At 46.2% G+C, this 27,920-nt stretch overlaps 3 protein-coding genes across 11 annotated transcripts in view; 2 read left to right on the top strand and 1 right to left on the bottom strand.

The window, feature by feature from the left end:
- Nucleotides 1–16,818, top strand: part of Flvcr2 (FLVCR heme transporter 2) — a 54,769-nt gene extending 37,951 nt beyond the window's left edge. Inside the window, exons 4-10 of the mRNA XM_055593248.1 lie at nucleotides 3,036–3,103; nucleotides 5,172–5,275; nucleotides 8,700–8,810; nucleotides 9,973–10,078; nucleotides 10,202–10,313; nucleotides 10,817–10,872; nucleotides 15,251–16,818. Of these exons, the coding sequence (XP_055449223.1) occupies nucleotides 3,036–3,103; nucleotides 5,172–5,275; nucleotides 8,700–8,810; nucleotides 9,973–10,078; nucleotides 10,202–10,313; nucleotides 10,817–10,872; nucleotides 15,251–15,331 (638 nt within the window). The 3' untranslated portion in view covers nucleotides 15,332–16,818. The remainder of the gene's footprint in view (nucleotides 1–3,035; nucleotides 3,104–5,171; nucleotides 5,276–8,699; nucleotides 8,811–9,972; nucleotides 10,079–10,201; nucleotides 10,314–10,816; nucleotides 10,873–15,250) is intronic.
- Nucleotides 16,819–18,783: 1,965 nt separating this feature from the next.
- Nucleotides 18,784–26,964, bottom strand: Erg28 (ergosterol biosynthesis 28 homolog). The gene is made up of 5 exons (XM_055592895.1): nucleotides 26,614–26,964; nucleotides 24,214–24,374; nucleotides 21,905–21,995; nucleotides 19,616–19,734; nucleotides 18,784–19,503 (listed from the first exon to the last, which is right to left on the bottom strand). Exons 2-5 carry the CDS (start codon nucleotides 24,344–24,346, stop codon nucleotides 19,424–19,426), a joined length of 423 nt encoding a protein of 140 aa, XP_055448870.1. The 5' UTR covers nucleotides 24,347–24,374; nucleotides 26,614–26,964; the 3' UTR covers nucleotides 18,784–19,423.
- Nucleotides 26,965–27,086: 122 nt separating this feature from the next.
- Ttll5 (tubulin tyrosine ligase like 5) overlaps nucleotides 27,087–27,920 on the top strand; it is a 247,553-nt gene continuing 246,719 nt past the window's right edge. For all 9 annotated transcript variants that reach the window (XM_055592889.1, XM_055592892.1, XM_055592890.1 and 6 more), the window contains exon 1: nucleotides 27,087–27,236. The gene's annotated coding sequence lies outside the window, so the exon portion shown is untranslated. The remainder of the gene's footprint in view (nucleotides 27,237–27,920) is intronic.

Genomic DNA, 27,920 nt, shown 5'->3' with positions numbered 1-27,920 from the left:
CAAGAAACTGGCCTGGCTTGAAGACACCTTTGTTTTGAATCATGAAACTAATAACTGACATCAAGGGCTCTGGAGACACCAGGGGTAAATTCAGACCCAGATTTACCCTTTACTTTAATGCCTGTGTGCCTGCAGGGGTGGGGATGAAAATTTTTATCTATTTGCATGAAAATTTGACCTTCACTTTGTATCTTGCTCCTTTGGAAGCCTGATATAGGGAGCATGTCAACTATTTTAGCAGTGTTGATGATTAAAAAAAAAAAAAAAAAAAAAAAAAAAAAACGTGATTTAAGATGGGCAGATGATCCCGGGCCATTCACGTGCCTTTGAAAACAGTGACTCTTTTCACTGGCCCATCCTTTATGGCTAGAGAGTTGTGCTCCAGGGAAGCATTATACCAAGGAGATTATTGTACTCAACTTTCATTGTTCCTCAGCCAAAACCTTGAGGCCCACATAGAAACAGCATCAAGATGCCTCTATGATCTGAGGCTCTGTGAACTGGCCTCACTAAAGCTGAACTCCCAAGGCTTCCCTGCTGTGTGTCCTGTCTCATACTCTTCTCCACAAATCGATGAGTTTCTATGGTAGTCTTGTGATCTTCAATATGCAGGCAAAGCAATAAACAAACAAACAAATAAAAATAAAATAAAAAGCCCTTAGTAAGCACTATAGAATGCCTGTTCTTGTGGGTTTTTTGTTTGTTTTTGTTTTTCTTAAAGATCATGAAATTTGCAGGTAAATGGTGGGAACTGGAAAGGATCGCCCTGAGTGAGCTATTCAGAAGCAGAAAGACACACACGGTATATACTCACTCATATAGACATATAATATAGGATAAACCTACTAAAATCTGTACACCTAAAGAAACTAATCAAGAGGGAGGACTCTGACTAAAATGCTCAATCCCCATCCCGAAAGGCAAAGAGGATGGACATCAGAAGAAGGAGAAAAGAGGAAACAAGTGAGGAACCTGCCACAGAGGGCCTCTGAAAGACTCTGCTATGCAGACTATCAAAGCAGATGCTGAGACTTATGTTGGACAGAGTGCATGGAATCTTATGAAAGAAGTGGGAAATAGTAAGATCTAGAGAGGACAGGAGCTCCACAAGGAGAGCAACAGAACTAAAAAATTTGAACACAGGGGTCTTCCCAGAGACTCATACTCCAACAAAGTACCATGCATGGAGATAACCTAGAATCCCTACACAGATGTAGCACATGGCAGTTCAGTGTCCAAGTTGGTTCCATAGTAATGGGAACAGGGACTGCCTCTGACATGAACTGATTGGCCTGCTCTTTGATCACCTCCCCCTGAGGGGGAGCAGCCTTACCAGGCCACAGAAGAAGACAATGCAACTACTCCTGAGATCTGATAGACTAGGATCAGAAGGAAGGAGAGGAGGGCCTCCCCTATCAGTGGACTTGGGGAGGGGCATGTGTGAAGAAGGGGGAGGGAGGGTGGGATTAGGAGGGAAGGAGGGAGGGGTTTATGGGGGACACAAAGTGAATAAAGTGTAATTAATAAAAGTTAAAAAAAAAAGATAGGCTTCTTATTCATGATCCTCCTGCCTCAGTCTCCAAAATGCTGGGATTATGTGGGATATGACATAGTAGTAGTATGTATCACCTCACTCAGTCTTGGGTTTGCTTTCAAACTGTGTGCATTTTTCTCATGTATAGAAAGAGGATGCTAACACTACTTAATTCTAGGGAAATTATAGAGACTGCATGGTCCTTAGAACAGAGCTAGCACTTATGTATGTGGTGCTGTCATCATTATCATTATCTTCATCATCTTCATTACCATCATAGTGATCCTTGAAGAAAGGCCAGGAAGCCCTTTCTCCTTTTGGTCAGTTCTGGTCTCAGCGTAGTTACTGATTCATTGTGTGGTTTGGGGTGAATCACCTTATTATCTACTTACTTTCTTTTTTGTTCCTTCCTTCCTTCTTGTATGTTTTTGTATATACATATGTCTATATATACATATATGTATGTACAACATATGCTTATATGTTATATTTATATATACATATGTGTTCATATGGATATGTGCATCTTTTCTCAGTCACTCTCTGCCTTTTTAAGTAGTATTTTTATTTATTTTTTTGAAATTTTCACATATTTATATAATACATTTTGGTCATACCTAACTACTGCCTACCTTCAGTTCCTCACAGTGTCCCACATTCTGTCTCCTTCCTGATTCACCATTTATTTATTTATTTATTTATTTATTTATTTATTTATTTGAAGCCGAGTCTCTGACTGAAACCTGGAGCTCATCAGTTTTGCTAGGTTGGCTGGCCAATGAGTGTCAGGACCCACTTGTCTCTGCCCTTCCCCAGAGTGCTGGGTCTACCGGCCCCAGAGGCCATGCCTGGCTCTTTGCAATGTATACTAGAGATCTGAACTCAAGTCTTCATGCTTGAGTGGCAGAAACTTTACCAACTGAGCCATCTCCCCAGCCCCTATTCTCTCTTTCTACCAGAAATTTCTAGGTATGCCACCATTTGTTGAATAAACTGATGAAGTAGGGCATCAACTAAATGCTCATTTGGGTGTTCTTAGTTTTGCGTAGTAGATCTGTGTGAGGAGAGAGGAGAGGCAGCCAGCAGGTAGAAGGGTGCCAAGGCTCCAAGCTGGGTGCTCAGAGAGAAAAAAGGGTCACTGGGATGAGGTGGAGAGTATCCAGTGCTTGTTTGAACCCCGAAGGTTAAAGCTGAAAGGAGGAACATAGACGGTTCTGACGTGGAGTGGTCCTGTACAGAGTCATCCGGAGCAGGTTAAAGGAATCATGGTATAATGGTGTGTGGCTAAGAAAGGATTGTGTTGGTTGCTCTGTGTTGTTTTCAGAAGAACTGGAAAGTCACCTCCCATTTCCCTGAATTTTTCTCCTCTGTGGATACCATGCAGAGTGGCCGTGGGGACAAGGATTTCTTCTGACTTCCCTAACGGCTGCAGGGAGGAGAGATGCTAGCCCATGGTCTGAGAGGAAGCTGATCCTAATGTGTTCTACTCTCCTTCCTTCAGGTCTGAACGCTGGTGCTTTTTACGCCTTATCCACTCTGCTGAATCGCATGGTGATCTTGAACTTCCCGGTAAGGCAGGGAGATACCAAACATTCAAGTGTGTCTCTGCAGAGGCTGGGTAGCTCACTCCGGGGTCTAGCTTGTTCCAGGTAGCCTCTGATGGCAGTGTGCTCATGGGATTTGAAGGGAGATGGCCCTGGGTCTCAGTTTAAGTTTTGGTAGTATTAAGCGATGTCATAGTATGATTATGACAAGCTTGTTATCACCTTAGACCTCTCTTCTACAATAGACATATTACCTTTTTTTTTTTTTTTGAGGCAGGATTCCACAATACAGCCTTTGTTAGCTTGGAAAATTAAAGAGATCTGCCTCCCTCTGCCTCCTGAGTGCTGGGATGAGAGGCATGTACAATTATGCCCAGCTACAATTACCTCTTGAAAGATTATTCTCTAAGAGTAGAGAATAGGGTCTGGAGAGATGTCTCAGTGGCTAAGAGCACTGGCTGCTCTTCCGGGGGACCTGGGTTCAATACTCAGAACCCACATGACGACCCCCAACCACTGTAACTTCAATTCCAGGAGATTGGAAACTTTCTATTGGCCTTTATAACCACTGGGCATGAATGTGGTATACATCTATCCGTGTAGGCGAAATACCCAAATACCTGAAACAAAATTTATATAAAAAGACTAGGGAATAAGTAATGACATATAATGTGTGTGTGTGTGTGTGTGTGTGTGTGTGTGTGTGAGTGTGTTCATATAATATTTATTATATAGGCAAGGTTTAATTTTGAACTTATATGTTCAATCATATTGAATGCTTTGGTTTTCCTTAATTTTTATTTATTTTATGTGTATGGGTATTTCGCCTGCACGAATGTCTATGCACATATGTGTGCTTAATGTCCATAGAGACTAGGAGAGGGCATGACATCCCCTGAGACTACAGTTGCAGACAGTGGTGAGCTGCCATGTGGATGCTGGGAATTGAACCCTGGCCTCTGGGAAGGGCAGCCAGCTCTTCCCAGCTCTTAACTGCTGAGTCGTCTCTCCAGCCCCATTTTATTTCTTATTAGTTAAGTTTTTTTTTTAGACAAGGTCTTCTTATGTGGACCTGGCTGTTCTGAAATCAGTGAAAGCATTTGGTATAAATGTTTCCAGAACCAGTAAGGCTGGATATTGGGAAAGCGATACTGAGTGTCATAGAGTCAGGCACACCAAGGCCATCGATGTCACACTTGCAGGGGCAGAAGCCACTACCGTTAGCTGTCCCTGTCTTCAGAGCTGGTTCTAAGATCATATTCTAGCTCTGTCCTTAAAGCCGTATGTCTGTAACTTGGGTAGCAGGCTAATCTCACTGTGCCTCTGTTTCATGTCATCAAATGGGTACAGACTGACTCCTAATTGTATGGTAGGCATTATGAGAGTTAAATAATAATTTCCACACTTTTACATATTATATTAATACTATAGAAGGATATATATATATATCCTTCTATAGTATTATATATATATATAACTACTAGTGCCCAACATGTTTTGATTGCAAAATGACATTATTATCTACAAGTGTGTTGGGCCACATTAATAGCTGTCCTGGGAAGCATGGCCACAGTTTAGACCCACTTGAAAAATGGATGAAATAAATGTATGGGTGCCAGTAGATTTTCCCATCTATAAAAGGAAACAATGATACATAAGATAGAATTGCAGTAAGGATTAATTTAAAAATATCTGGGCTGAGCATGGTGGTGTAGCCCTTTAATCCCAGCAGTTGGGAGGCAAAGGCAAGTGGATCTCTGTGAGTTCAAGGCCAGCTTGATCTACAGAGCAAGTTCCAGACAGGGGTAAATAGTAAGACCCTGTCTCAAAAACAAACAAACAAACAAACAAACAAACAGACTAATTAATTAATTAAAAAAATTTATCTGCCTGAAAGTGGTTCTAAGGATAGAATTTGGTTGACCATGGTACTCTAGCATACATAAATACACAGCTGGGGTATGATTATTATTGGGAGGTGCAGCTATTCTAGAATGTTCTCCAGGTTGTTGTTATAGGGGCCATCTTGTCCTGGCATTTGCTAAATACTGGCTATAATGGACCCCACGGGATGGTCTCTGTGTCATTTCCAGGGGGAAGAAGTGAATGCCGGAAGAATCGGTCTGACCATTGTCATTGCCGGGATGTTTGGAGCAATGATCTCAGGCATTTGGCTGGATAAGTCCAAAACATACAAGTGAGTAGGATCACGACCTGGATCAAGACCTGGGGCCCCTTGCTTTTGGAATGCATACTTATTGGAACATAGCTCATTAGCTTTAGGGGAGGGGTAGCAGCCAGAGGTCTGAGTGGTCAAGCAGGCATCTCCCACTTTCTCTTGAGTCACAGTTTCCTCATTTACAAAGCAGAACACTGTACTCACTCTGTGGGATCTCTCGAAGGCTAGCTTAGTCTTTTTCCCATCCAAAAGCCTTGTGGAAAGGACAGAGGACAGAAAAGTGAAAACAAATCTCAGCAGTTGAAAAGTTTGTGGAAACGCCAAGGAGAGATGAAGAGGTGATTTCCCTGACCCATACCCTTGGCTGCTCTGGGCTAACTGAGCTCTCTGTGTTTTACACCAGTTTGCAGTGCATTTAACCTTGCAATTGTTTTTATCTTGTTGGCAAATATCACGATGTGCCTTGGGCCTGAATATCCAGTATATTTGTAAGAGCACAGAGTGATCGTAAAAGATTTTCGTACATGCCAACCTAATCCTGGCCTATAAATACAAAATCCTGACACCCCGCTCTGCAGATGCCAATGCAGTAGAAGGGTCTGCTTTGTCAAATGCAAGCTGGGGGTCGGAGGGATGGCTCAATTGATGAAGCGCTTGCCCTGTAAGCTTGCCCTGAGTTGGATCCCTAGGATGCACATAAAAAGACCCACATGGTGGCATGTGCTTGTAATCTCAGCCCAGGGATGTAGCCAGGAGGACCTCTGCTGTTTGCTGGGCAGCACTTCATCAGCCAGTCTTGAAGGAATTCTTCAGAGGACAGAAACTAGAGGACAGCCTCCCAACCTATTTCTAACCTACACCCATGTGTTGAGAATCGAACCCAGGACCTGTGTATGCTAGGCAAGTAATGGAGTACTGAACTATGTTGCCAGCATTTCCAGTCCTGTCCTTCCCTTTTAGTTGTGACTCGGTGGTGCCCCTCACACAGGGGGTCTTCGGTGGACACTAGCTGCCAGGAGGCCCTGCACCAGGATAGGCAACATTCTGAGCCCCTTTGTCAGAGCCTTCCAAAGTTCCCAGTGTCTGGAGGCAACAGACAGTGGTGGACCTGTTCTGTCACACAGACCCACTTCTGTGAGCCTCACAAAGTGAGGGCAGGTCAAGCCTCACTTTGGCTGGCCTAGTCAAAGGCCAGCTGAGGCCACTCCCAGGGATGTGGCTGCTAGCCTTACTACGGCAAGGAGCCTAGCTCGGCTTAATTGCCGCTGGTGAAGCTTGGCTGCCACCTCGTCTCTGCGTCTGTTAGTTGCTTGTTTCAGCCAGATACAAAAGCGCTGAAGGCTGGCCGCCCCCAGACAAGAGGACAGCAGTGTCCCTTTTTCCAGGGCCTGCCCTGCAGCAGGAGAAGGGAGGGACTGGAATGTTGGCTTGGCTGGATCGTGGGCAGCCAGATGACTTAGATGAATAAGAAAACACAGTAAAGGCCTGAGGAGACTCATGCTGTGCCCTCTTCAGAGATGAGACATGGCCAGTTCTGTCCAGAACCAGCGGTCAACCAGCTCTCTTCCTCTCCAAACTCCTGGATTTGGCTGCTTTGGGTTGAAGGCTGGAAATAGTTTTTTGTATTTTTGTCTTTTTAAAGAAGCTACTGTATGAAGGTAGAGTTGTGGTTTAATAAACACAGCAGAAAGAAGCTTTTTTTGTTGTTGTTATTTTGTTTTACTTTCTGGTGAGTTTGTAGAAATCACTGAGACTGACTCATGGTCATGAGCATGCTTTCTGTGGGGTGGTGGGAATGGAGGAAGTGGATGGGGTGAAGGGAGATGGTCCCTTATTCTCAGAAGCAGGGGAGTGCAGCATCTCCTATTGGCTATGGCTTTGATTTCTTTCCAAAATGCAACTGCATAGTAAATTATTATTCCAGTGTGTAGCTTGAGACAGTGCCCGATGTGTCAGACCCAGCTTGTGTTCAGATCTTACCTTCTGCATTTACTCAGCTAGTGGTTTGTTTGTTTGTTTGTTTGGAGACGAGGTTTCTCCGTGTAGTCGTGGATGTTCCTGAAGTTGATCTATAGACCAGGCTGGCCTCGAAACTCAGAGATCCACCTGCTTTTACCTCCTGAGTGCTGGGATTAAACGTGTGTGCCACCACCAGCTGGATTTATCAAGTGACTTTAAACACATATCGAACCTGTTTCTTCATTGGTAAAATTAGGAGTGGCTGGAAATTTCTTGGCAGGGTTGATCGCAGTCATAAAGACCTGTGAAGTATGTAAGAGAATCTGAACCACAATAGAAGTATTAGTTTCATATACCATAGCTGGTGTCCCTTGCTTCAGAGGAGACAGGTAAAGGTTTGTTTGTGTAGCCCTGGCTGTCCTGGACTCGATTTGTATACCAGGCTGGCCTCGAACTCACGGAGATCCACCTGCCTCTGCCTGGGATTACACCACTGCAACTGCACCGCCTCGCCCTGCTGACATGTAAAAGTTTTGAGCGCTCAAGTCTGAGTCCTGCTGTTCACAGGAAGTGGTACAGGGAACAGCCTGTTTGGAGGACTCAGGGACACAAGAGAGTCCTGGGAGGCCAACACTGTGAATGAAGAGAGTGTGTGGAGGAGCGTGGGAGCAGTGAGCCTGACATCAAACCCAGCACAAAGAGAAAGGCAGCAGGGAGTAGGCAGTGGTTTCTCCCTTTGGCTTTGGAGTCAGGCACTTAGCTCAGGATAAGAGAACATTCTCTTTCAACTCTATTGTCTGGACCAGAGTAGTTCAAATTCAGTAGATTCAACAGGAAAAGCTGTGCAAATGGCCACAGGAAGAATTGGCATAGGTAGCTGGCAAGCCAGACTACCGCCCAACATTGCTACAGGGTTTTGATTCCCTAAATGTAGCAAGCAGCACCGGAGGCTTTAAGGAGCTGGCTGGGTGGTGGTGGCATGTGCCTTTAATCCCAGCACTGTGGAGGCAGAGAAAGGCAGGTCTCTGGGTTGAGGCTAGCCTGGTCTACAAAGTGAGTTTCAGAACATCCAGGGCTGCACAGAGGAACCCTGTCTCAAAAACAAAAACGAAAATAAAAACAGAAACAGAAAGAAAGAAAGGAAGCTTCTTCTTTTTGGCGAAAGACAGGACAGAGCTGTATTGTTCTTACCTGTGGATGGGATACAGGCGAGGCTTGTGGAGAGGTCTGTACAGATAGAGAGCATGCGGCTAGCAGAATAGCCTCATATTTACCTCGTCTTCCCCTTCGCAGCATCGATCACGGTGCGACTGTTAACTGGACATGAGTACTTGTTGGGTTAGTGTCGGCAGGTGTGCTGGCACGCTGCGGAGAGCCGGAAGGGGAATGGAGGCTCCGTAGCTCCTTGTGGAGTGAACAGCTCAGCCTGCTGGGTGCTGTTAAAGCAGACCGTGTGACTCACTTCCTTCTCATTTTTCTGCAGGGAGACAACGCTGGTAGTGTATATCATGACCCTGGTGGGCATGGTGGTGTACACGTTTACCTTGAAACTGGGCCATTTGTGGGTGGTATTCATCACTGCTGGTACGCTGGGGTAAGTCTCATGTCTGACTTGTTTAATTGGAAAACACGTCCCCTGGCTCCTAGAGTGGCCCGTGGCCTAGGATGCAATGCGTGTCCTCTTTGCTGTCTTCTCACAGGCCTCAGGAAACATGGAAATGGTGCTGAGGGGTCTTAGGCTGGGGGTGGGGGGGTGCATGCCTTGAATGCCAGCACCCAGGAGGCAGATGCAAGCTGATCTCTGTGACTTTGAGGCCAGCCTGGTCTACATAGTAAATTCTAAGACAGCCCGGGCTAATGTAGAGAGGCTCTGTCTTGAAACACCATAAAACAAAACAAAAACAACTGGGTTATATCAAGTAGCTGGGCTATCCTGCTGGGATGGAATAAAGCATGAATTATGACCTTCAAGACATTCTGCGACGCTAGGGAATGTTTAGTGGCTCCGAGTCCAAGGTTCAGTTCTGCTCTCAACTTAGAGCACAGGCCTGCCAACTGATGTTCTGAGCTTCCGTCGTCTCCTCATCTGAAGAGGAAGATAAGTATGACCGACTCCATAGGATAACTGGAAGGAAGGAGAGAGACCATGATATGAAGACATGGGGAAGCATGGGGTGGGTGAAAGGAGTTAGAACTGGCACTTTTGGATGTGTTGGGTGAGCAAATAAATGCACAGAGCCCCAGGCCTTTGCAGAGACCTCCCTGGGCTTCACCTCCCAGTTAGTTTCCTTCAGGCAGCATGATGCCCTGTGAGAGTGAGTGAGAGACACTTGGCTCTCAGTCCTTCTCAGCCGTCTCCTACTGGGAAGGAAATAGGGAGAACCCCAAACTTCTTCTAGGTCCCAGAGATCCATGGTGACAATGTCCAGGAACTTTTCCTTCCAACCCAGGGCCTCTGGATCTAGGACTCATTCTCAGCTGAAAGTGAAACACACCAGGCACTCTTGCCCTTCCCTGAATGCTAATGTGTCATTGCTGGGTAGAGGGAAGAGCATGGAAAGACATTAGAGACCCACTGAGAACAAGGCCTAGAGGTCTGCAGAGAACTCCCTGTTTTGACAGACCATCCTAGAAGATGGACAGATAACCTGATGGGAAGAGAAAAGCAGGGGAGGGAGGGAGTCTAAGGGGAAAGGTGGGCTCCCATTCTTGTTCTGGAGACTCTCCATCACTTTGTTCTCTGGTCTGGACTTCAGCTTCTTCATGACTGGCTATCTGCCTCTGGGGTTTGAGTTTGCTGTGGAGCTCACATACCCAGAATCTGAAGGCATGTCGTCTGGCCTCCTCAATGTGTCTGCACAGGTAGGGCCCTGTTTTCTCTTTGCTCCCTGATTGGCTGTGAGCCTGTAACCATATGGCATCTTAACCATCCCCGTGGCTTAATTGATTAAGCCCTCGTTTCCTGCCTTCCTTATGTTTCTCCAGGTATTTGGGATCATCTTCACCATCTCCCAAGGCCAGATTATTGAGAACTATGGATCCTCTGCTGGGAATATCTTCCTGTGTGTGTTCCTTGCTCTTGGATCAGCTCTCACTGGTGAGTGAAGGCCTGAGAGCAAGATGAGAGTCATGCTACTCATGGGATGTTGGAAATTTGGAACCTGAGTCTTGACTGGTGATTATAATGGGGAGCACACATGTGGGGATAGATGGGAGGGCTTGATGGATTTCTGGAATCAGAAGGCCCATGTTTGATGTTGACTTTCACAACATGAACAAATGGATCAGGCTCTGGAGACCTCAGTTTCTTAATTTGTACAGTGAGGATTTGTTGGTGGTGGTTAGCACAGTATGTGTAAAGCCCCTTTTAAGAGACCCTTAAGTGAATGTCAGGATCACTATTGGCTTCTGCCTCTCAAGGACAGCAGTGACTTGGGACCTTTCAAGATGGGTGATGGTGCCAGCCACTTCTTGATGGTCTGAAGTAGGATTGGGATAGCTATGATCCTTGGGAAAATGAGGATTCCTTCTCTTGTATGAATTTGACCAGTGGATTTACTTGATGACTCTGCCTCTGACACTCTTCTTTTTCAATCTCAGCTTTTATTAAGGCAGATCTTCGGAGACAGAAGGCGAACAAGGATGCTCCTGAGACTGTGAGTGTGTTTGAGTTTTTTGGGGTAGGATCTGGGTTCTAAGCCTCTGATAAGGATGTGGCAACACAGGTGGGGCTCCTAGAAGCTCCCAGAAGAACTGGTTTCTGCTGTGACTGTGTGAGGCCAGCTCACCTCTCATAAACATGGCAGCCAAAGAATTTCCTCAGTGGGTGTCCAGTATTGCTCCTCTCTCAGAATCCTCTTCCATTTTCTTTTTTGAATTCTTCAAAAGATTAACTTTTATTTTATATGTGAGTGTTTGCCTGCTTGTACACATGCATCCCATGTACACGCCCAGTGACCACAGAGGCCAGAAGAAGGTATCATATCTCTTGGAACTGGAGTTGCAGGTGGTTCTGAACCACCATGTGGGTTCTGGGAACCAAACCTGGGTCCTCTGTAAGAGCAGCCAGTGCTCTTAACCATTGGCCCTTTCTCCATCCCCTTCTTTGACTTTCAACCAGCCTCCGGTCTCATTGTTCTGCTCCCCAGAGCATTATCATTGCTGTCACAAGCTCCTAAACAGCATCTGCTCTTGCGTTCTTAAACCAAGTCTTGAGCCCTCAGCTTCACTGTTATCAACTTGGTGTCTGTGACTAGCAAGGGAGCATCACTCTGTGGTGGTAGTGGTGGCAGCAGAGTAACGAGGATGGAGCCAGTAGGCTTCCAGAAGACCTCTACAAGGACCAGTCAAGAAGCAGGAGCTGGTGGCAGTGGAAGGTGTGGGACAGGGAATATGCTCTAGGACAGAAAAGTGATTTCCATCTGCCCTAGTCAGCTGGAAACCACTTTAACCAAAATGATAGAATTAAGTCTGAGCGAGGGCCTGGGGAACTCAGTGGCAGAGTGGTTCCTCAGCATTCACAGAGTCTTAAGTTCAGTCCCCAGCATGGAGCAGGAGGCACATTCAAGATAAAAGGAAATGCAAGTGTGACGAACCAAAGGAGGATATTTGTTTTACACACACACCCACCACCACCACCACCACCACCACCACCACCACCACCTCCACCACCACCATCAAATTCATTACAGACATATCCTTTGTAGAAAAAAAAAAAACAGAAAAAATATACAAAAATCTCAAAATCATTTCCTAACTATACTATTTACTATTTATGCATGTCCATGCGTGTGGATATATATGCACACATACTTTTTTTTCTTTTTCATGTGTATGCATGTTTGCATATGTGTAGGTGTGCCTGCATGTGGAGGCATGCGGGAATTTGGTTGGCATCAGGAATTTCCTTGGCCATCTTCCACCTTCTACGTTGAAGCAGACTCTCTGGCTGAACCCATGGCTCGTGCGTATAGCTAGTTTGGTTAGCCAGATTGTTCTGGGTCTCCAACCACCTTCTGAGTTCTAGAATTACAGGGGGGCTCACCATGGCTGCCCAACATTTGAATGGGTTCTAGGGATCTGAACGCATGTCCTCACGCTTATCTGGAGAATGTAGCAGGTGTTGGTTCAAACTTGGTGAGTCTGACCCTGAGTAGTTTATTTTAGGTTTATTTAAGCGCAGCACAGTTTGGTGAAAATTTTCCTGGTGACAATGAACTCAGTCCTGTGTGTATGACAAAGCACACATAAATCTGAGGAACAAAGCAAGCTAAATAAAGATCAGACGTGACTACCTCCGAAAGTGATTGCATCGAAACTCTTTGTAAAAGACATGTGACTCCGTCCATAAAGATGGGCTCTATAAATTGACTGAGAAAAACAAGTTTACTAGAGGGTCTGGGGAGGATCCGGTGTGGCCACAAAGGTCACCAGGCTAGGAACTACACCCACTACCAGCTTTCTGGGCACATTAGGTTAAGCATTCCTCCCCCCTGAAGGGATAGCCCTGTGTATCTAACACTCCTTGTTCTCCGAACCTCCTTGGTGAGCACAAAGACCTCCATGCCTCCTACATTATAATAATAGTACGGGGATTAATACGATGGAGGCTGGATTGCTAGGCTAAGGGACAGTATTTCCTGAAGGAATGGATCAGCTGTCATGTTTTAATTTATGAGTTGTTGACGTCTCTGGAGAGATGCAGTCAGTGCCATCAGTGTGTTGCTTCAGCTACTGTACAGGCGCACCAAGACTGAGCATTTATCAACTTGAAAAACCTTTGCCAGTTTTCTAAGGCAGAGCCGATTTCCCGCAGGGAGTGCAGAAAGTAGCCATTCGGGGCTATGTGCTGGCTTCTAAGGGAGAATCCTTTAGTTCTTTTTACTATTTGTATTCCGAAATCACATTCTAGAGTTGGCAGGCAGCAGCTAGCATGGGGGAGGGGGCAGGGAGCCTATAATAGAGTGTTTACTGGGAGATAGGGAAAGCCTAAGGTAGGACAATGTTATCTAGATCAGTGCTGAAGAGCAAAGGCCACCAAGGACATGGGCTTTTACTGTGTTGTCTATAAAGAGACACAATGATTTAGAATACTTTGGCCATAATTATATGACAAGCCTGGGTAAAGGTGTCTAAAATAAAATAGATTTTGGTGAAAAATTTTTAATTGGGACCATGACTTTTGTGTCATGTGTTTAAGTTGGAAGATAAAGGTAAATAAAATATATTTACATATTAGAATGTACTATACACTAATACTATAAATAGCTGATTATATTATATCACCAGTCCAGCTACCAGTGCTGTAACCTATGAAGATGTATATATCTCATTTTCTATTCTGTATGTTTGCTTAATAACGATAAGTGCTAAAGAGATTGCTCCTCAGTTAAGAGTATGTATTCACACCGAGGGCGTGAGTTCAATTCCTAATACCCCTATCAGGTAGTTCACCAGGTTCTGTAACTCCAGCTCTTCAGGCCTTGCATTCTGCTGAACATACCCTCATAAATACATACACACACACACACACACACACACAAACAAGCGTGCACATAAACAAACACACAGTTTTAAAAAGATAAACTTCATCATCAATTACATGTTATACCTCGTATCTACAGATATGGGCATTTCCATCCTGTTTCCTTTTTCAGTTGTAAAAATTCACTGTTGTTGGAGCCGGATCCTGTCCATTTACTCAGTTTGTCAATCAGATGGAGTTGTTGGCTCACTCTCCATGATGGCTGAATACCAGAAGTAGCACTGAATGGGACTAGGTACCCGTAACGGGGCTCACCTGTGCTTTATCCCTGTTTTGCATCCTTGTATTTGGGCCCATGGTCAGAGCCCAGTGAGGCGAGGGCATGCACCAGGTCTGGCTGCATCTACCCTTTCTACACATCAGGAGATGCACTGTTTAGGCAAAAAGAGAACATAACGACAGGGCGAATGACTTGACCTTGACTATGAGAACCCCTGGGTTTCCATTTGTCCTTCCAGCACCTAGACAGTGATGTGCGTCCCTGCTCCTAAGCTGTTTCTGATGGTGATTTTTGAGGCGGTGGCTTCAGAGGAGGCAGGAATGTGTGTAATAGGTGCAGGGTCAGCTGAGGGCTGTCTGAATGAAGTTTCCTAATGGCGGAGGCAGATCTGGTGCCAAAAGGCCTGCAAGGTTGAGAATGAAAGAGGGGGCTGGGTTACTACAGCTGTGGCCCTTGCTATGGATGGGGCCCAGGCATTCCTAGGGACAAAAGCACAGTGTGTCCAGCTGGCATTGGCTTCTGACTTGGCCCTGCGCACCCTCCTCTGGGCCTTGAGCAGTGCTGGCTCTGTAGTAATGTCTGTGTTCAAGGCCCTTTTGCTAATTAGAAGACAGCCAAATGCCCAAGTTGGCAATATGTGTAAGGGACCCCACAGGAAAATTTCCAGGCTATACCTAATCCCTAACCCACTTAATAAGCGTGAGCCAAGAGACTTCCTATAAGTGAACTCCATGCCACCCTTCCCCTCAAAAAGCCAAGCCCGAACTGGTTCCCTCCAAAAGCTTCTGCAGTGTTCTTCTCTCTGAATTTATATAACTGCATGGCCATTGAATTCAGATATAGTGTATCTTGGGGCATCTATCCCATAGGCATTATAACAGCAGGGTATCTTAAGCCATCCATTCCATAGACATTATAATAAACCTCATCCTGGGGTCCCTGCCTCCCAGTGGGCTAGTTGAGATTCTGAGTGATCTGCTGATTTGGAACTAGCAGCAGCTTAGTTGATGGCCTGGGGAGGTGAGTTTGGGGCTGCTGGAACAGGAGGCTGGCTTTTTTCCCTCTGATGAGTGGCGATGGCGAGGGAGGTGTCTGGGGAACACACTGAGCTCGCTTGTTTCCTTGTGTGTTTTATTTGCTCTGTGGAGACACGGAGGGGCCTCCCGCCTGTGTACTTGCCACCGATCAGTTATGGACAGGTAGCTGCTTCAGCCAGGGAGGAGATCTGTAGGCTGTAATCACAGGGCTGCCTGTTTTCTTTGCCCTCTAGAAAGTCCAGGAGGAAGAAGAGGAGGAGGAGATTAATACCAGCAAGGCACCCACTGTCGTGTCGGAGGAGGCTCATCTCTGAGAGAGGTGGCAGAGACTCAGGAACATAGACACTCACCTCTTGGCTCCACTTAGCTGTCACTGCCAGCACCTAGATTTTCACGGAGAAGCTTTTAGAGGAAGCAGGAGGAAGATGTGACTTGCATGGCGGTGCCTATGCCTACTGGACGCTACCCGAGGACCTGGATGGTTTCCTTGGGGAAAACCTCACCTGTCCCCAAATGCAGACTGGATTCCAGTCCCCTCTCCCTCTTAGGTCTTGGGCTAATATTGGGAGAGGCTGGTGGAGGGTGTTGGAGTCCATCTTTGCTTGGTCCCTTGCCATCTCTTTATCCCCTTTCTTCTCTCGTGGAGAATGCTTGCAGAATTTTCCTAAGAAAGCTTATTCAGGATATTAACTTTTTCTGATGTCTTAAGGCTTACCCAAACAAAGCCCAGTTTACTGAGACTGAGCAAGATGCTCTGCCCGAGGGTCATGATGAGGAAGTACCGTGGTTCAGCCTCCATCATTCCACCAGCACAGCTGTCAGGACTCTTGCCTTAGCCCTTTCTGCCTAACACTGCTGTCTCTCTTCAGACCTTTCCGGAGAGTCAAGGAGACTAAACGCTATAAACCAGAGCAAACCTTTCTGTGGCCTCAAAGGAGAAACTGACTGGCGAGGGCTCACTGTGTAGGTGGGACAGTGCTGGGGAGTCTGTAGAGCTCTGAACTGGAATGGAAGGTGCTTTCCTACAAAAATGGTGCTCACCTAGGGACGCGTGTGTCCCAGGCCACTCAGAATGTCTTCACTGGATATTACACTGGGAACTATAGCCACTGGGGGCACGTGGCTCCAACCTTTATTGAAAGTTAGTCTTATTTACTCTACTGTGACACAGAAGTATATCTCTGAGGAAAGAAGCAGAAGAAATGTCTATTTCAGTTAAACATGATCCCGTGTATTTTGGGGCCAGTATTTGCACAACTAAACCCTCTCCCTGCCCCTGCTAGCAAGAGTCCTTGTCAGGTATTTTAAATTTAAAAAGGTTCCTTCCCCACCCAGTCTGCTGGTTATACTCATGGGCTTTCAGTGTCTCCCCCAAGATAAACTGCTAACTATTTTCTCCTGTGCCTTAAGCAACTCTGGTCATGACCATTGTATTGTCTGGTCTTAAGCATACCAGAGCAGCCAGATTGCCTGCAGTGCTGGGGTGCCAGGCCAGAGGGGATCAGCTTGTGTGTACATGCATGCATATCTGTGTGTATGTGTGTGTGTGTGTGTGTGTGTGTGTGTGTGTGTGTGTGTGTGTGTAGACCTGAGCAGTAGACAGAGTGTGGTGGAGGGAGTGTTAGGGACGGGAGGGAGAGATGCCTTACTTTCTGTCAAGAGAAAGGTGTTCCTTCTTTGGCTGTTCAAAATGGACGTTTAATCAATGCATTTCTTTATTTAAAAATAAAAAACAACAACCCATAATTTGTATTTCCTGTTTGTACCAGATATTTTAAGGCAATAAAGATTTTTAAAGTGGTCTGCTTTGTCGTTTAGCGAGGTAGTGGCAGTTTTGGGCAGTCCCCACCACGTTATCACGTTTTTCTGAGACTGTCTGGGTAGTGGTGGGGGTGGTGGTGGGGGGATGAGGGCAGGGCTTGGGGCCTGCATAGCATCTGTGTCCTTTGTTTGTTGACAAGGGTGTAACATCCTGTTGGATTTTTAAAGAGACTTTAAAGGTTCCTGACTGCCTACACAGAAGATACAACTCAGTGGCCAACCTGTGACCCTGACTTTTCCCTCTCCTGTGTACATGCTGGAATGTGCTCCTCCCTAAGGGAAGGTCCAGTGTTGTCTTTGGCTCTGCCTCAAAGGCTTCTCAAATGTTTTGTTTGATCACCCCAGACCCATACCGGCTAGCTCTGGCCAGCATCTACAGATTCGCTCTAGCGTTGGCAGCTTGGTGATCTTCTCTCAAACTGTACGCCCTACTGCTCTTCCCCACTGTGTCCAACTTACATCTGTTATCAGGTTCGCAGCTGTCACTTTTTCTGCCTGCTTCTTGCCTTCCGTGACATCCTGGCACTCTGTTTCTTAGCAATTCTTGTCTGGCGAGACCATGACTCCACTAGGCACAGGGGAGGGACTGAGCCTGACTCCCCGTGAGGCTGATATTCGTAGTACCTTCTAGGTACACACCTGCATCGCATACCTTCTGGACTTGCACGCCAACACGTCTGTGTGACGTATGCCTAGGAGATCCACATCAGCCCCTGCATCTACTCACTGCCTCTTGGGTGGTCTCTAGAAGGGCCCGCATGCAAATGTTAACTCTGTAAGATTGTTACTCCCTCCAAACTGCTTTAAAACAGCAATGGGGTGAAGGTAATTTTTCCCACTGAGCCGTCTTTTTGGTGTTCTGGGGATCTGAGGTTTGGAACTACGTTCTGTTTTGGCACTTCAAATGAAGCAAGCCCGAATCAGAAGCCAGAGCTGTGCAAAGCAGTGAATGGGAGCTGGCAACCTGACCAAAACACCACCAAACCCCAGGAAGCCTATTTTTTTTTTTTTTTGGCTACAACAGCCACAATACCTTTCCTGTTTAAGGCAAACTTTCCTCTAAGCACTGAAGAAAACCTTGTTATGTATTTAACTAAAACATCAGCCATCCTCCTTACCCTTACAAGCTACACCCCAACTTGCCTGACCCTTCATCTTTCATAGCTCAAGTTCCCTTCTGTAGCTTCACAATGTTTATTCTTTTGATAGCTGCTGCTCTTTCTGCCTTAAATACCTCAAGACATCTACCCCCGGGGCATTTGAGTCTTAGCTGAGATCCTGGACCGCAGCTCAGGGAGATCTTTCTGATCTACTTAATTATGATCTACCTAACATCTTTCTCTCTTCACCTCTTGATTCAAACACCCGGCTTTCTTAGAGAATTCTGTCCAAAGTTCATTGGAGGAATTGGCCTTGCTTCTTTTTTTTTTTTTTTCTTTACTGCCTGACTTGACCTTGCTTCTTCACATGCTCATGGAGCTGTTTGTCCTAGGCTGCTTCTTTGGGAAGAAAATAAGGAAGGGCCATAACTGGTGAGCTGTCCATGTAGAGTCCTGAAGGTGAAGAAGGAAGAAGAGAAGATTTGGCATCAAGAACACAAGGGGCTGGAGAGATGGCTCAGAGATTAAGAGCACTGGCTGCTCTTCCAGAGGCCCTGAGTGCAATTCCAGGTGGCTCACAACCATCTATAATGAGATCTAGTGTAGTGCCCTCTTCTGGCGTGCAGGCATACATGTAGACAAAAACCTTGTAAACATTAAAAAACAAAGCAAAACAAAACACAAGTAAACAAGTGACAAGGAGCTGGAGGCAGCCAAGCTTTCCTGAGTGTTGAGCTGTCTTACTGATTACAGTGGATGCAAAGAGGCCAGGAGCTTTGATGTTCCTGTGTTGGGGCTCGTGGAGGTAAAAAGGTTCTTCGGAAAGGTCAAAGTACAAAGACTGATAAGGTGGATGGTTTTACTATTTATTATAAAATGCATTACACAAATACAACTGACCAAAAGGTCTAAAAACAGCCCAGACTCTTCCAACCTTCATCCGCCTGTAGATAAAAGAGGAGCCTGGTCTTGCTCACACCGGGGGCAGCCCTTCTCAGAAGAACTGCCTGTCCCTTGGCTGGTTCAGAGTCTTGGGTCCAGCAGCAGAAAGGAGCCCAGTATGTGTGGACAACCCCTTGAAGCAGCCCTTGATTGCAGCTGCTCTGGGCAGGCAGCAGCTTGAGCTTCACAGTTCTCATGTTCCCATCAAGGAATGGAGATAAAAGGAAAAGAGCCAAGATTGGAAAAGGGACCCTGGAGGGGGCTGCAGCTAGGGGAAGACAGATCAGGGGGCTAATCAGGGTTCCTGACTTTGATGGAGTAACAGAATACTTTTTAAGTGGCTAAATTATATATACATGTTAGATAATTTTTCTGTATGAGTATCTTAAAAAATTTAAAAACAAAAAAATCAAAAGCTTAAGATGCTGAACCCAGATGAAGGAGCTAAGGATACAGCCAAAAAAGAAATGACCTAAGGACAGAGGATAAAGAAGGAAGACAAGGAAGGCGGAAGACGATGTTTTGGAGGTGGCAAGGCTGGCCTTAGTTTCTCTTCTTCTGTCTGGACACTGGTTCTGTTTCTAGGTACCGGAGTCCAACTAGCATGCCCAGGATTGAGAAACCTTAACACAGAAAGATTAATGGTGGACATACAATAACACCAAACCACCCCAGCACATTGTTCTGTGCAACAGCCCCACCCCTGCAGGGGGTCTAGGGTGGCCCCGTGCTTACTTGCTACCATCAGGGGGGCTAGGACACCAACTGTGGGAGCTGCTGTTCCAAATATGAACAACTCTGAGAGGAAATGTCCCAGGGCGAGGAGGAATGTCCACAGTGTGATGTGATAGAGTCTGAGGGAATAGACAGAAACGGAAACCAAAGTTACCGCATGTTTGGTACAGAACTGCAGAGGATGTCAGCTGACTTGACATGACTGTTCTTCCCTCCTGGGGCAACACTAAAGATTTCTGAGGCGTGTGCCAAGTAGCCATAGTGGACCTTTATGACTTAACAAGGCATAGAACTCAGCTATGGGAGAATCAGGATCCCAGTTGGGGCAGTGCAGCAATTTTGGACCAAGCTCATGTTTGTGCTCAGGGCAGACTGACAGACTCAGCAGCCTAAGCCTACCCTAGCAGGTGTCTGGCCATGTGCCAGCCAGTGCTGTACGATGGAACCATAAAGGAATGTCCTGAATGGGGACTGAGCAGCAAGAAGCTTTCAGACTCTTGATGGTTATTTCATGTCTTGGCCTAAAATGTTGTCTGAGGAGGACATGCGACAGCTCCAGGAGGAGAGCTTGCTTGTCAGCTTTGACAATGAGGTGGCCCTGGCAGCTGACCACTTGAATTTCAGGTCTCTGGGTTTTGCTTTCTTTTTGTAAACTATGAAAAATAAATTAGGACACACTCCAAGGAGACAGAAAACTGCAAGGACTCAGTCCTATCAGTTTTACCGTTTGGACACTTTTGGTTCAGATTCCTTTTTTTCTGGTTCTGGGGATCGAACTCGTTCTCATGAGAGCTAGATCCCCTGTTGGGTACTTCTATATTACAAAGAAATAAAAATTACACAGGTGAAAACACCTGTGTGCCCGAAGCCTGTCCTGATGGCTTTCTCTCTCATCTTTCCAAAAGAGCCAGTATCTTAAATTTAGTTCTTAATCATGCTGGTGCATGTTGGGATATGTGTGTGTCTGTGTGCACGTGCACAGGGTGATTTTAAGTTTCTGGTTAGGGAGGGAATGAGCTCAGGATGCATGTCAGATGTCCATGGATCAAAGTCCTATGCTAGAAAAAACTGGACGCGCTAAGTCAGCATTCACAACTGCTCTGGGTCGGAAGAGGGAAAACTGATGCGGAGAAGAGGTTGGAGGGGAGTATGAATTTCCTCTGTTTGCTCGAAACACACAGAAAACAAAGGTCACATCCCTTATAGCTATCAGCAGCTCTTCACGGTGGTAAAAGGGCTTCAAACTTATTATCCAATCCTCTAGTCTTTTCGTTCACTCTGAGAGGTAGACCAGATCTCTATCATCATTTTATAGATGGAGACCAAGGTACAAAGATACAGGTGATAAACCCAGTTACCAACAAAACTGAGAGCAGAATGTCTTTTTCTTGTTTTCATTCTTGACCCCAGGCAGTTTCTACTAAACCATATTGCTTCTAAAAATATGTGTCCAATCTAGGACATGTAATCCAGTTTCAAGTTAAAAAAAAATTAAAAATAAAGATGGAGAGATCAAAGGGCTAATAGTCTTGCTTCAAGTCCCACTTGAGTCAGTTTTCCTCTGCTTAAATTAATTGGATTTTTAAACATTTAGACTGTGATATCAGTAATGAGCATCACTCCCCTTCCCCCCCAGGGGTTGCTAAGAGAGAGAGACAAGGGCATGTAGGTGAGAGCGCCTGGCAAAATCAGAGAAGAGCCATAAATGTTACTGCCTCCTCTCTTCCCCAGATGCTGACGGGAGGGACGAGATAAAAGGATTTCAGTTTGAGGTTGGACTTTTGACAGCTTCACCCTGTGAATTGAGCAATGACTGCTTCTATCAAGACGATGATGGTTACTGCAGGGAAGAAAGCTTGAGCCCCCTCCAGTGGCCACAGCTGGGTCTGGCATCATCTAGAGATGAGGCTAGGATGGCCTGCACCTGTTCATGCTTGTCTCACTCTTTGGAGAGACAGCAAAGTTCCTCTTCTTGGGCCTCTTTCAGCTTACTCTCTCTTTTCACAGTCATGGTCATTCTTTTCTGGTCATTTCTGATTAAGAAGGACTGTGGGAAACATATGTATGGGGCTAGGAATGCAGATCAAGGGATAGAATGTACACCACTGCCATTTGTGATAGCCTGTTAGGCCTATAAAGTATTTTAAGCCTGGAAGGATTGGTCCACCGGCCACGTTCTATGCTAAAGCAGTAAAGTGATTTAACAGGTCCCAGAAGCAGGCTAGTGTATATGGGCGGAGCCTGAAAGCCAACAAAAAAGAAGCCAAAGGCCTTCTTTCCCTGACATACGTTTTGTTGTGGATGTCAATGGCACAGAGGCAGCGAATCACTGATGAGAGCAGTGTCCAGATCCCAAAGGTCCGGGCTTGGAGGCCATTCACTGTGTAGTTTGAAAAAAAAAAAAAAAAAGCAAGACCAGTGAGAAGGGAGGGCTGAGGTGAGCCTTGCCCTAAGCTAATCTGCTTCCCTGACCTCCCCATGTGGGCCCCTGGGGATCGGAATGGGAAGAATTCTGAGTGCTGCTCAATCCACTTCAGATGCTTAAGAGTTAGAAGGGAATGCTACAGAGGATGAACATATAAGATGCCTAGCAAAACTAATGGACTTTGTAGACTGCTAAGAGAGACCGGATACCAGCACCAATATAGATGTCTTCAAGACTTAGTTTTACAAGGTCTATGATCTGCCCTGATGGGACAAAGCTCAAGCCAGGACGGCTTCTGTGTATGTGAAAGTAGAAATAGGCACTGTCTCCCTGGGATTTGCTGGGGCCTCTGCTCTTGATGGCTTAACTGTGAGGCTGTTGTATTAGAGATCTTGTCTTGAAAATTTGAGTCATATTTCACTGTAACAGTGGCCCTTGACCCTGAGTGCTTTCTGTATAATCTGAGAGATTTATATATATGTATACGTGAGTCCTGGCATGAGTATTTTCTAGAAGCACCCTGTGTGGCTGACTTAAGTGTATAGCCAGTGAACTGAAGCACCCTGTGGATTCGAAACGTTCAAAGAGTTAAAAAAAAAAAAAATCTAGAAATAGGTCAGTTGTTAAGTACCTTCCCAGCATGCAAGATAAGATGTCCTGGGTTTGATGCCCAGCACTGTGGGGAATCTGACATCTGAAAGACTGACATCTGAAAGACTTGTTATCGTTCACTTGGGCTTGCATTGCTAAGCATCTACACAGGTTCCGTGACCACCTGTGAGCAGCAATTGAGTAAAAATAAAAAAAATAACCTTCCTGCTCACTTTTCCAGGTTCTTGATTCCCATTATATTTGAACATGGTTCAAAATAAGCCTCAGCCTACTTAGTTTCCTTTCTACCTAGAGGCTGCAGAAGAGCGAGTAGGTCAGAGCCTGGATCTGGGTTAGCTATAAATATGACAGAGCTCTCAGCTGCTGTCAGTCAGGGCTGCAGCTCCAAGTACCCCCGTGTCAACAGGAGGCAGTGCCGGTTGTGGCGCACAGATCTGCAGTGGAGAGCTTCATGAGTTGAGAAAGGCCATCTTGAGCTGGAGGCTTTTGAGAGAGGAACTTAAGAGGATCTGGGGTGTCCACTCAGGACTACACCTCAGTTGGAGAAGACCTTGGATTAGTAACTGTCTACCTGTTACATGGACGATGAACCATGTGTGCTACACCCTTGATTTTTTTCTTTCCTTTCCTTTTTTTTTCGAGACAGGATTTCTGTGTGAAGCCGTAGCTCTCCTGGACTCTTTACAGACTAGGCTGACCTTGAATCACCTGCCTCTGCCTCCAAAGTGCTCCAAGTGCTGGGATTATAGGAGTGTGCCATCATGCCTGGCTCACACTCTGATTTCTAATGAGGATACTGAGATTCCGTAAAAGGCTTCTTTATGGCTTTCTAGTAGCATCCTACAATCAATATGTCATTCTGTTTCCTCGCTTGTCCTTATGCCAGTGCTTCTGAGCACACAGATTGTCCAGGGCAGTGTCAAATGATTGGAAAAGTATCTAGACATGTGGGGGAAAAAAAAAAGAGTCAAGAGCTTCTCACACATTCTATTACTCTGGTTACGTGGTTCCCAACTGTCCTGATGTTGTGACCCTTTAATACAGTTCCTCATGCTGTGGTAACCCCAGCCATAAACTTTTTCATTGTTACTTCATAATTGTAATTTTTCTACTGTTATAAATCATAATGTAAATATCTGATATGCAGGGTATCTGACATTCGGCCCCCAAAGGGTCATTACTCACCAGTTGAGAACTGCTGCTCAAGTGGCTACCAAGACTAGATTAGGCAGAACCACCTGGATATTTTTGGAACTGGATTTCCAGCCAGGCTTAATAATCAGATTTTAAAAGGGAAATAAGCACCCAAGGCTTGACTTTAAGTAGCCTGGGATTGTGAGATATATTGGCCCAGTTGGAAAATTAACAGCTATGCCAGTGCTACACAGAATATATGTCTTTACATGCTTTTCATTATTTTAATTAATTAATTTGTTTACATAGGCTCTCAGCAGGTTCCCTAGTCTGGCTTTGAACTCTCAATCTTGCCCTATCCTCCTCCAGTGTGCCAGGATTACAGGCATGTGCTATGATGCCCAGCCGGTTCTTCTTGACTTCTTACCAAGGTTAGGCTTGCCAGTGTAGAGCTTTTCGTAGAGAAAGGTGTGGTCTCGGAAGCTCTGGAGCGTGTTCCCCATGGCTATGATGGATACCATGACCAGCCAGCTCCGTAACACATTCAGGAAGCGGCTCATGACTCCCCTCCAAGAGAGGGTGCTCTGCCTTGGGAACAGAGAGGGCATAAGGAAGTTATTTCTGCATAAGTCACAAACTTTCCCTTCTGTGGTTAACCCATGTCCCACTCATGAGAGCTGTCCTAAGCGACGCTGGCAGATCTCAAGTCCTTTGGGCCCAACCCATTTTCTTGCCACACCACTTCTATTTCACAAGATTACCTAGGAATATTTACCCTAAATAGAGGTATGCTGATCTTTGTTCAGAGTAACAGAGGTTAAAAAAAAAATGCAATGGGTGGAAATGTCAATTCTATCAGGAAAGAAATGGCAAGCTGGGGAACAGAAGAAATGGTGGTGTGCTTGTATTTCTATAAAGTAATAGAATGGATTTCTGGGCAAAGCTTGTATTCCTGCCAACACTCAGACACTCCAACAAGGGTGAATGAGCCGTACACCTTTCAGCAAGTGGTACCACACTTACCTTTGTTCAACCCCCCCCCCCCGCCAAAGCACAGTATTGCTATAAGTCAGAACTCCCTCCTCTTGTCTGGAATCAGTACTATGCCTTCATGTCTTCATGCCATTCCTTTGCAATACAAGTGGCTCAAGGTGATTCTAAATCTACTCAGCTATCTGGATATATGACATGCGGTTCCTAACTTGCAGAAGCTTTGAGTGGAAGCTATGGTGTAATTGCCTGACTGGCCTTCTTGGTTTCCCTCTGCTTGACTCCCAGACATATCATGTTTCATAAACCAAAACAATCTGAAAGACTTCAAACAAACAAACCTGCCTGGTGTTGACTCGAAAGAAAAATAACACTAGCTATAGTTACGGGGCACTTGCGTGCTGTACTCCTACTTGCCCCAAGGATCTAACATCGTCTTTTATTGACTCCCTAAGCAGGCACTACTAGTATTTCCATTTTACAGATGGAGGTCAGAACAAAGAGCTGAGTCTTTTGGTTAGGTAACACAGCTAATAAATGGCGGATTGCCACGGTCTATTGGACTCTGTTGCAATACTTTCTCACAGAATATTTTGGTAAAGTTCCCATCTTAAGAAAAAGTATTTACTTATTATGAGATAGGGTTTTACTATGTAGTCCTGACTGGTCTGGAACTCTACATAGACCAGGCTGGCCTTGAACTCACAGAGGTCCATCTGCCTCTTCCTCCTGAGTGCTGGGATTAAAGGCATGTACCACTATGTGCAGCAAAGTTCCCATTTTTTTGAGGAAGCTAAAAACACCAGAAACACTTTTGTCTTCTGCTGGTTCTATACTTTTTGTTTAGATCAAGCCTTGCTGAGATATAAATGGATCCCACAAAGGTAATTTATCATGATCATCATCATTTTGGCCCTTCATTTATCTGTTGCCAGGCTAACTTCTTTGGCCTGAGTTGAAAGAAACTCTCAGGCTTCCTTTGGCACTGTGGTACTGTGTTTCGGTATGATTCCATACCACCCAGCACAATAGACATTAAAGCGAAGTGACTAAAAAGGGCTCCAGGAAAGGAAGGGTGAATCCGGGGGAAACAAGTCACAAACACAGACTGTTCCGGTCTGGAGATGATGGGCTGTGCTGGTCTTTACAGGCGCTCACAGCACAGGCCAAGATCCACTTCTCTTCATTTTCTCCTCTCTACACTAGATTGAGCTTGGGTTAGTTAATCAATCAATCAATCTCTCTCTCTGTCTCTCTCTGTCTCTCTGTCTCTCTCTCTCTCCCTTTACGTACAATGCAGAACTTGGGCCTTTCATTTGACGGATCGTAGAAATCCTAGCAGAGAGCTGATGCGGACACACCAGAGAACATTTTTGTATTGCTCTACCTCAAACCCATTTCTCTGGAGCTTTGAGGTGGTCGGAGGGGCGGGGTTTTACAGCCTTGATTCCCAAATTTTGTCCTGGCTCAGTTTAGCCTGGATGCGATGCCTAATAGCAATCAGTAAAGAGGGATTCCTATCCTGGCTACAGCACTCAGCTCTGGGGGTTCAGGCAAGCCATCGAGACTCCATAGCCTAGGTTTTTCTCATTCGTAAAATGGGGATGTAAACATCTATCTCAAGGGTTCCCCGAGAATTACATGAGCAAAAGTGAAAGGTCCTCGCACTGAGCAAGGTTCACAATTCCTAGCACCCACTTGAACATCATTTCTAGACTCCCCACTCTCCCGGCCCCCCAAAGGTAGCTTTCCAGGCAAGTCCCATTTCCCTAAATTCCGCAGATAACCTCACTCGGATGCAATACCAATACCTACATCCAAATACAAATTGTCCTACCTGGCGACCCAGTACTACTGCAGCCAGAGTATCGGCAGCATCCGCAAACCAGCTCCCCTAGGACAGCTCCAGTCCCCAGCCCACCTGGGCCACTTGTCCCCGCCCCAACCCTCAGTTCAGCTCCAGGATTGGATCGTTCCTATCAGTCCTCGCTCTGATTGGCTAGGCTGGTTAAATTCGAGCAGGCGATAGGGAGTGAACCCCTTTGCTGCCAATCAGCGGTTGCCGCCGCCTAAGCCTCTCCGTGCTGCGCCGCCCACGCGGTAAACCCTTCAGCCGAGCATGGCGGAACTCTGATTTGGAGTGGGCCTTTTAGGGGTGTGGAAAGAGCAGAGAGAAAAGGAGGCAAGAAACCTTCTGGCAACTGCCCGGCACTGCGCCGGAGCCTGGACGCGCTGTGGTGACGCCATCCACCTGCGCCCGCAGCCGTGCGTTGTTCGCGCCGCTGGCGGGCGCCTGCGCAGTGGCTCCGAGCGGGCGGTTGCTTGTTGGTTGTTGTAGTAACGGGGGAAGCAACCTTCGGCGGCTGCGTTGATTCCGGCTGGGGAGGGAGGAGGGAGGCGGGAGGCGAAGCAGAGCGCGGTCCCCGCCTGTCCGCCCCGAGCCATGAGAAGATGAGACAGGTAAACGCCTGCGCCGGCGCGCTCTGGGGAGGTGCGCTCCAGGGTCGGGTCGGCGCCGCGGCGTTTCCCTCCGAGCCCCGGAGCAGCTGTTGGCTTCCGGGCGTGCTGGGCAGAAGCGCTGCGGCAGAGTCGCCGCGTCCTTGTCTGCGGAGCACCTGCGGGTTGGGATGAGTTGGAGTGGAGCTGGCGGCAGATCCCTGTAGGGGCAAGGATTCCCTTTGGCATAGGGTCTCTGATCTTCAGAACACCGCCTCTGGTTCTGCTCTCCGGGGAGGCAAGGAAGGGTGGGCATCCCTTCCTGCTTGTAGGTTTCCTTTCTGCGTGGAAGTTTTAGTTTAACCTAAACGACTCTTCAAGCATTTTGGGAAAGATCAGGAAATTCCTCAGGAATCACCCGAAAAGAATTATTGAGGTTGTTAGATTTTACTCATTTCTGCCGAGGATGTGTAGGGTCGGGGTTAGCTGCTGTTGCTGCTTGCTGCAGTTGCTTTGTTTTATTCTTACCGTCTATGTAAATGCATAGACATGCCGAAGTTTGAAAAACCGCCCCGAATTGATTATCTTTGAGTACCGAGGTTATGGTTAAGCGTTTTCCTTATGTGTTTCTATTTTCTCTACAACAACGAACATGAAACTTTTCCTCCATGGAAAGAATTAGAAATGCAGCGTTGAAAATTTCTTAAT

The sequence above is a fragment of the Psammomys obesus genome, unplaced genomic scaffold (genome assembly GCF_907164565.1).
Source record: "Psammomys obesus unplaced genomic scaffold, mPsaObe1.curated_primary_1811, whole genome shotgun sequence".
NCBI lineage: Eukaryota > Metazoa > Chordata > Mammalia > Rodentia > Muridae > Psammomys > Psammomys obesus.
Note: the sequence above shows the minus strand (reverse complement) of the source record. Positions and strands in the feature narration are given on the sequence as shown.

Excerpts from the sequence above, each read along its gene's own strand:
- Erg28 (XM_055592895.1), bottom strand. The coding sequence starts at position 24,346 with ATGAGCCGCTTCCTGAATGTGTTACGGAGCTGGCTGGTCATGGTATCC. Across the intron at positions 21,996-24,213 it reads CACTGGCAAGCCTAACCTTG|TGAATGGCCTCCAAGCCCGG; the intron begins GTAAGAAGTCAA and ends CAAACTACACAG. Across the intron at positions 19,504-19,615 it reads AGCCCCCCTGATGGTAGCAA|GTTTCTCAATCCTGGGCATG; the intron begins GTAAGCACGGGG and ends TTCTGTGTTAAG.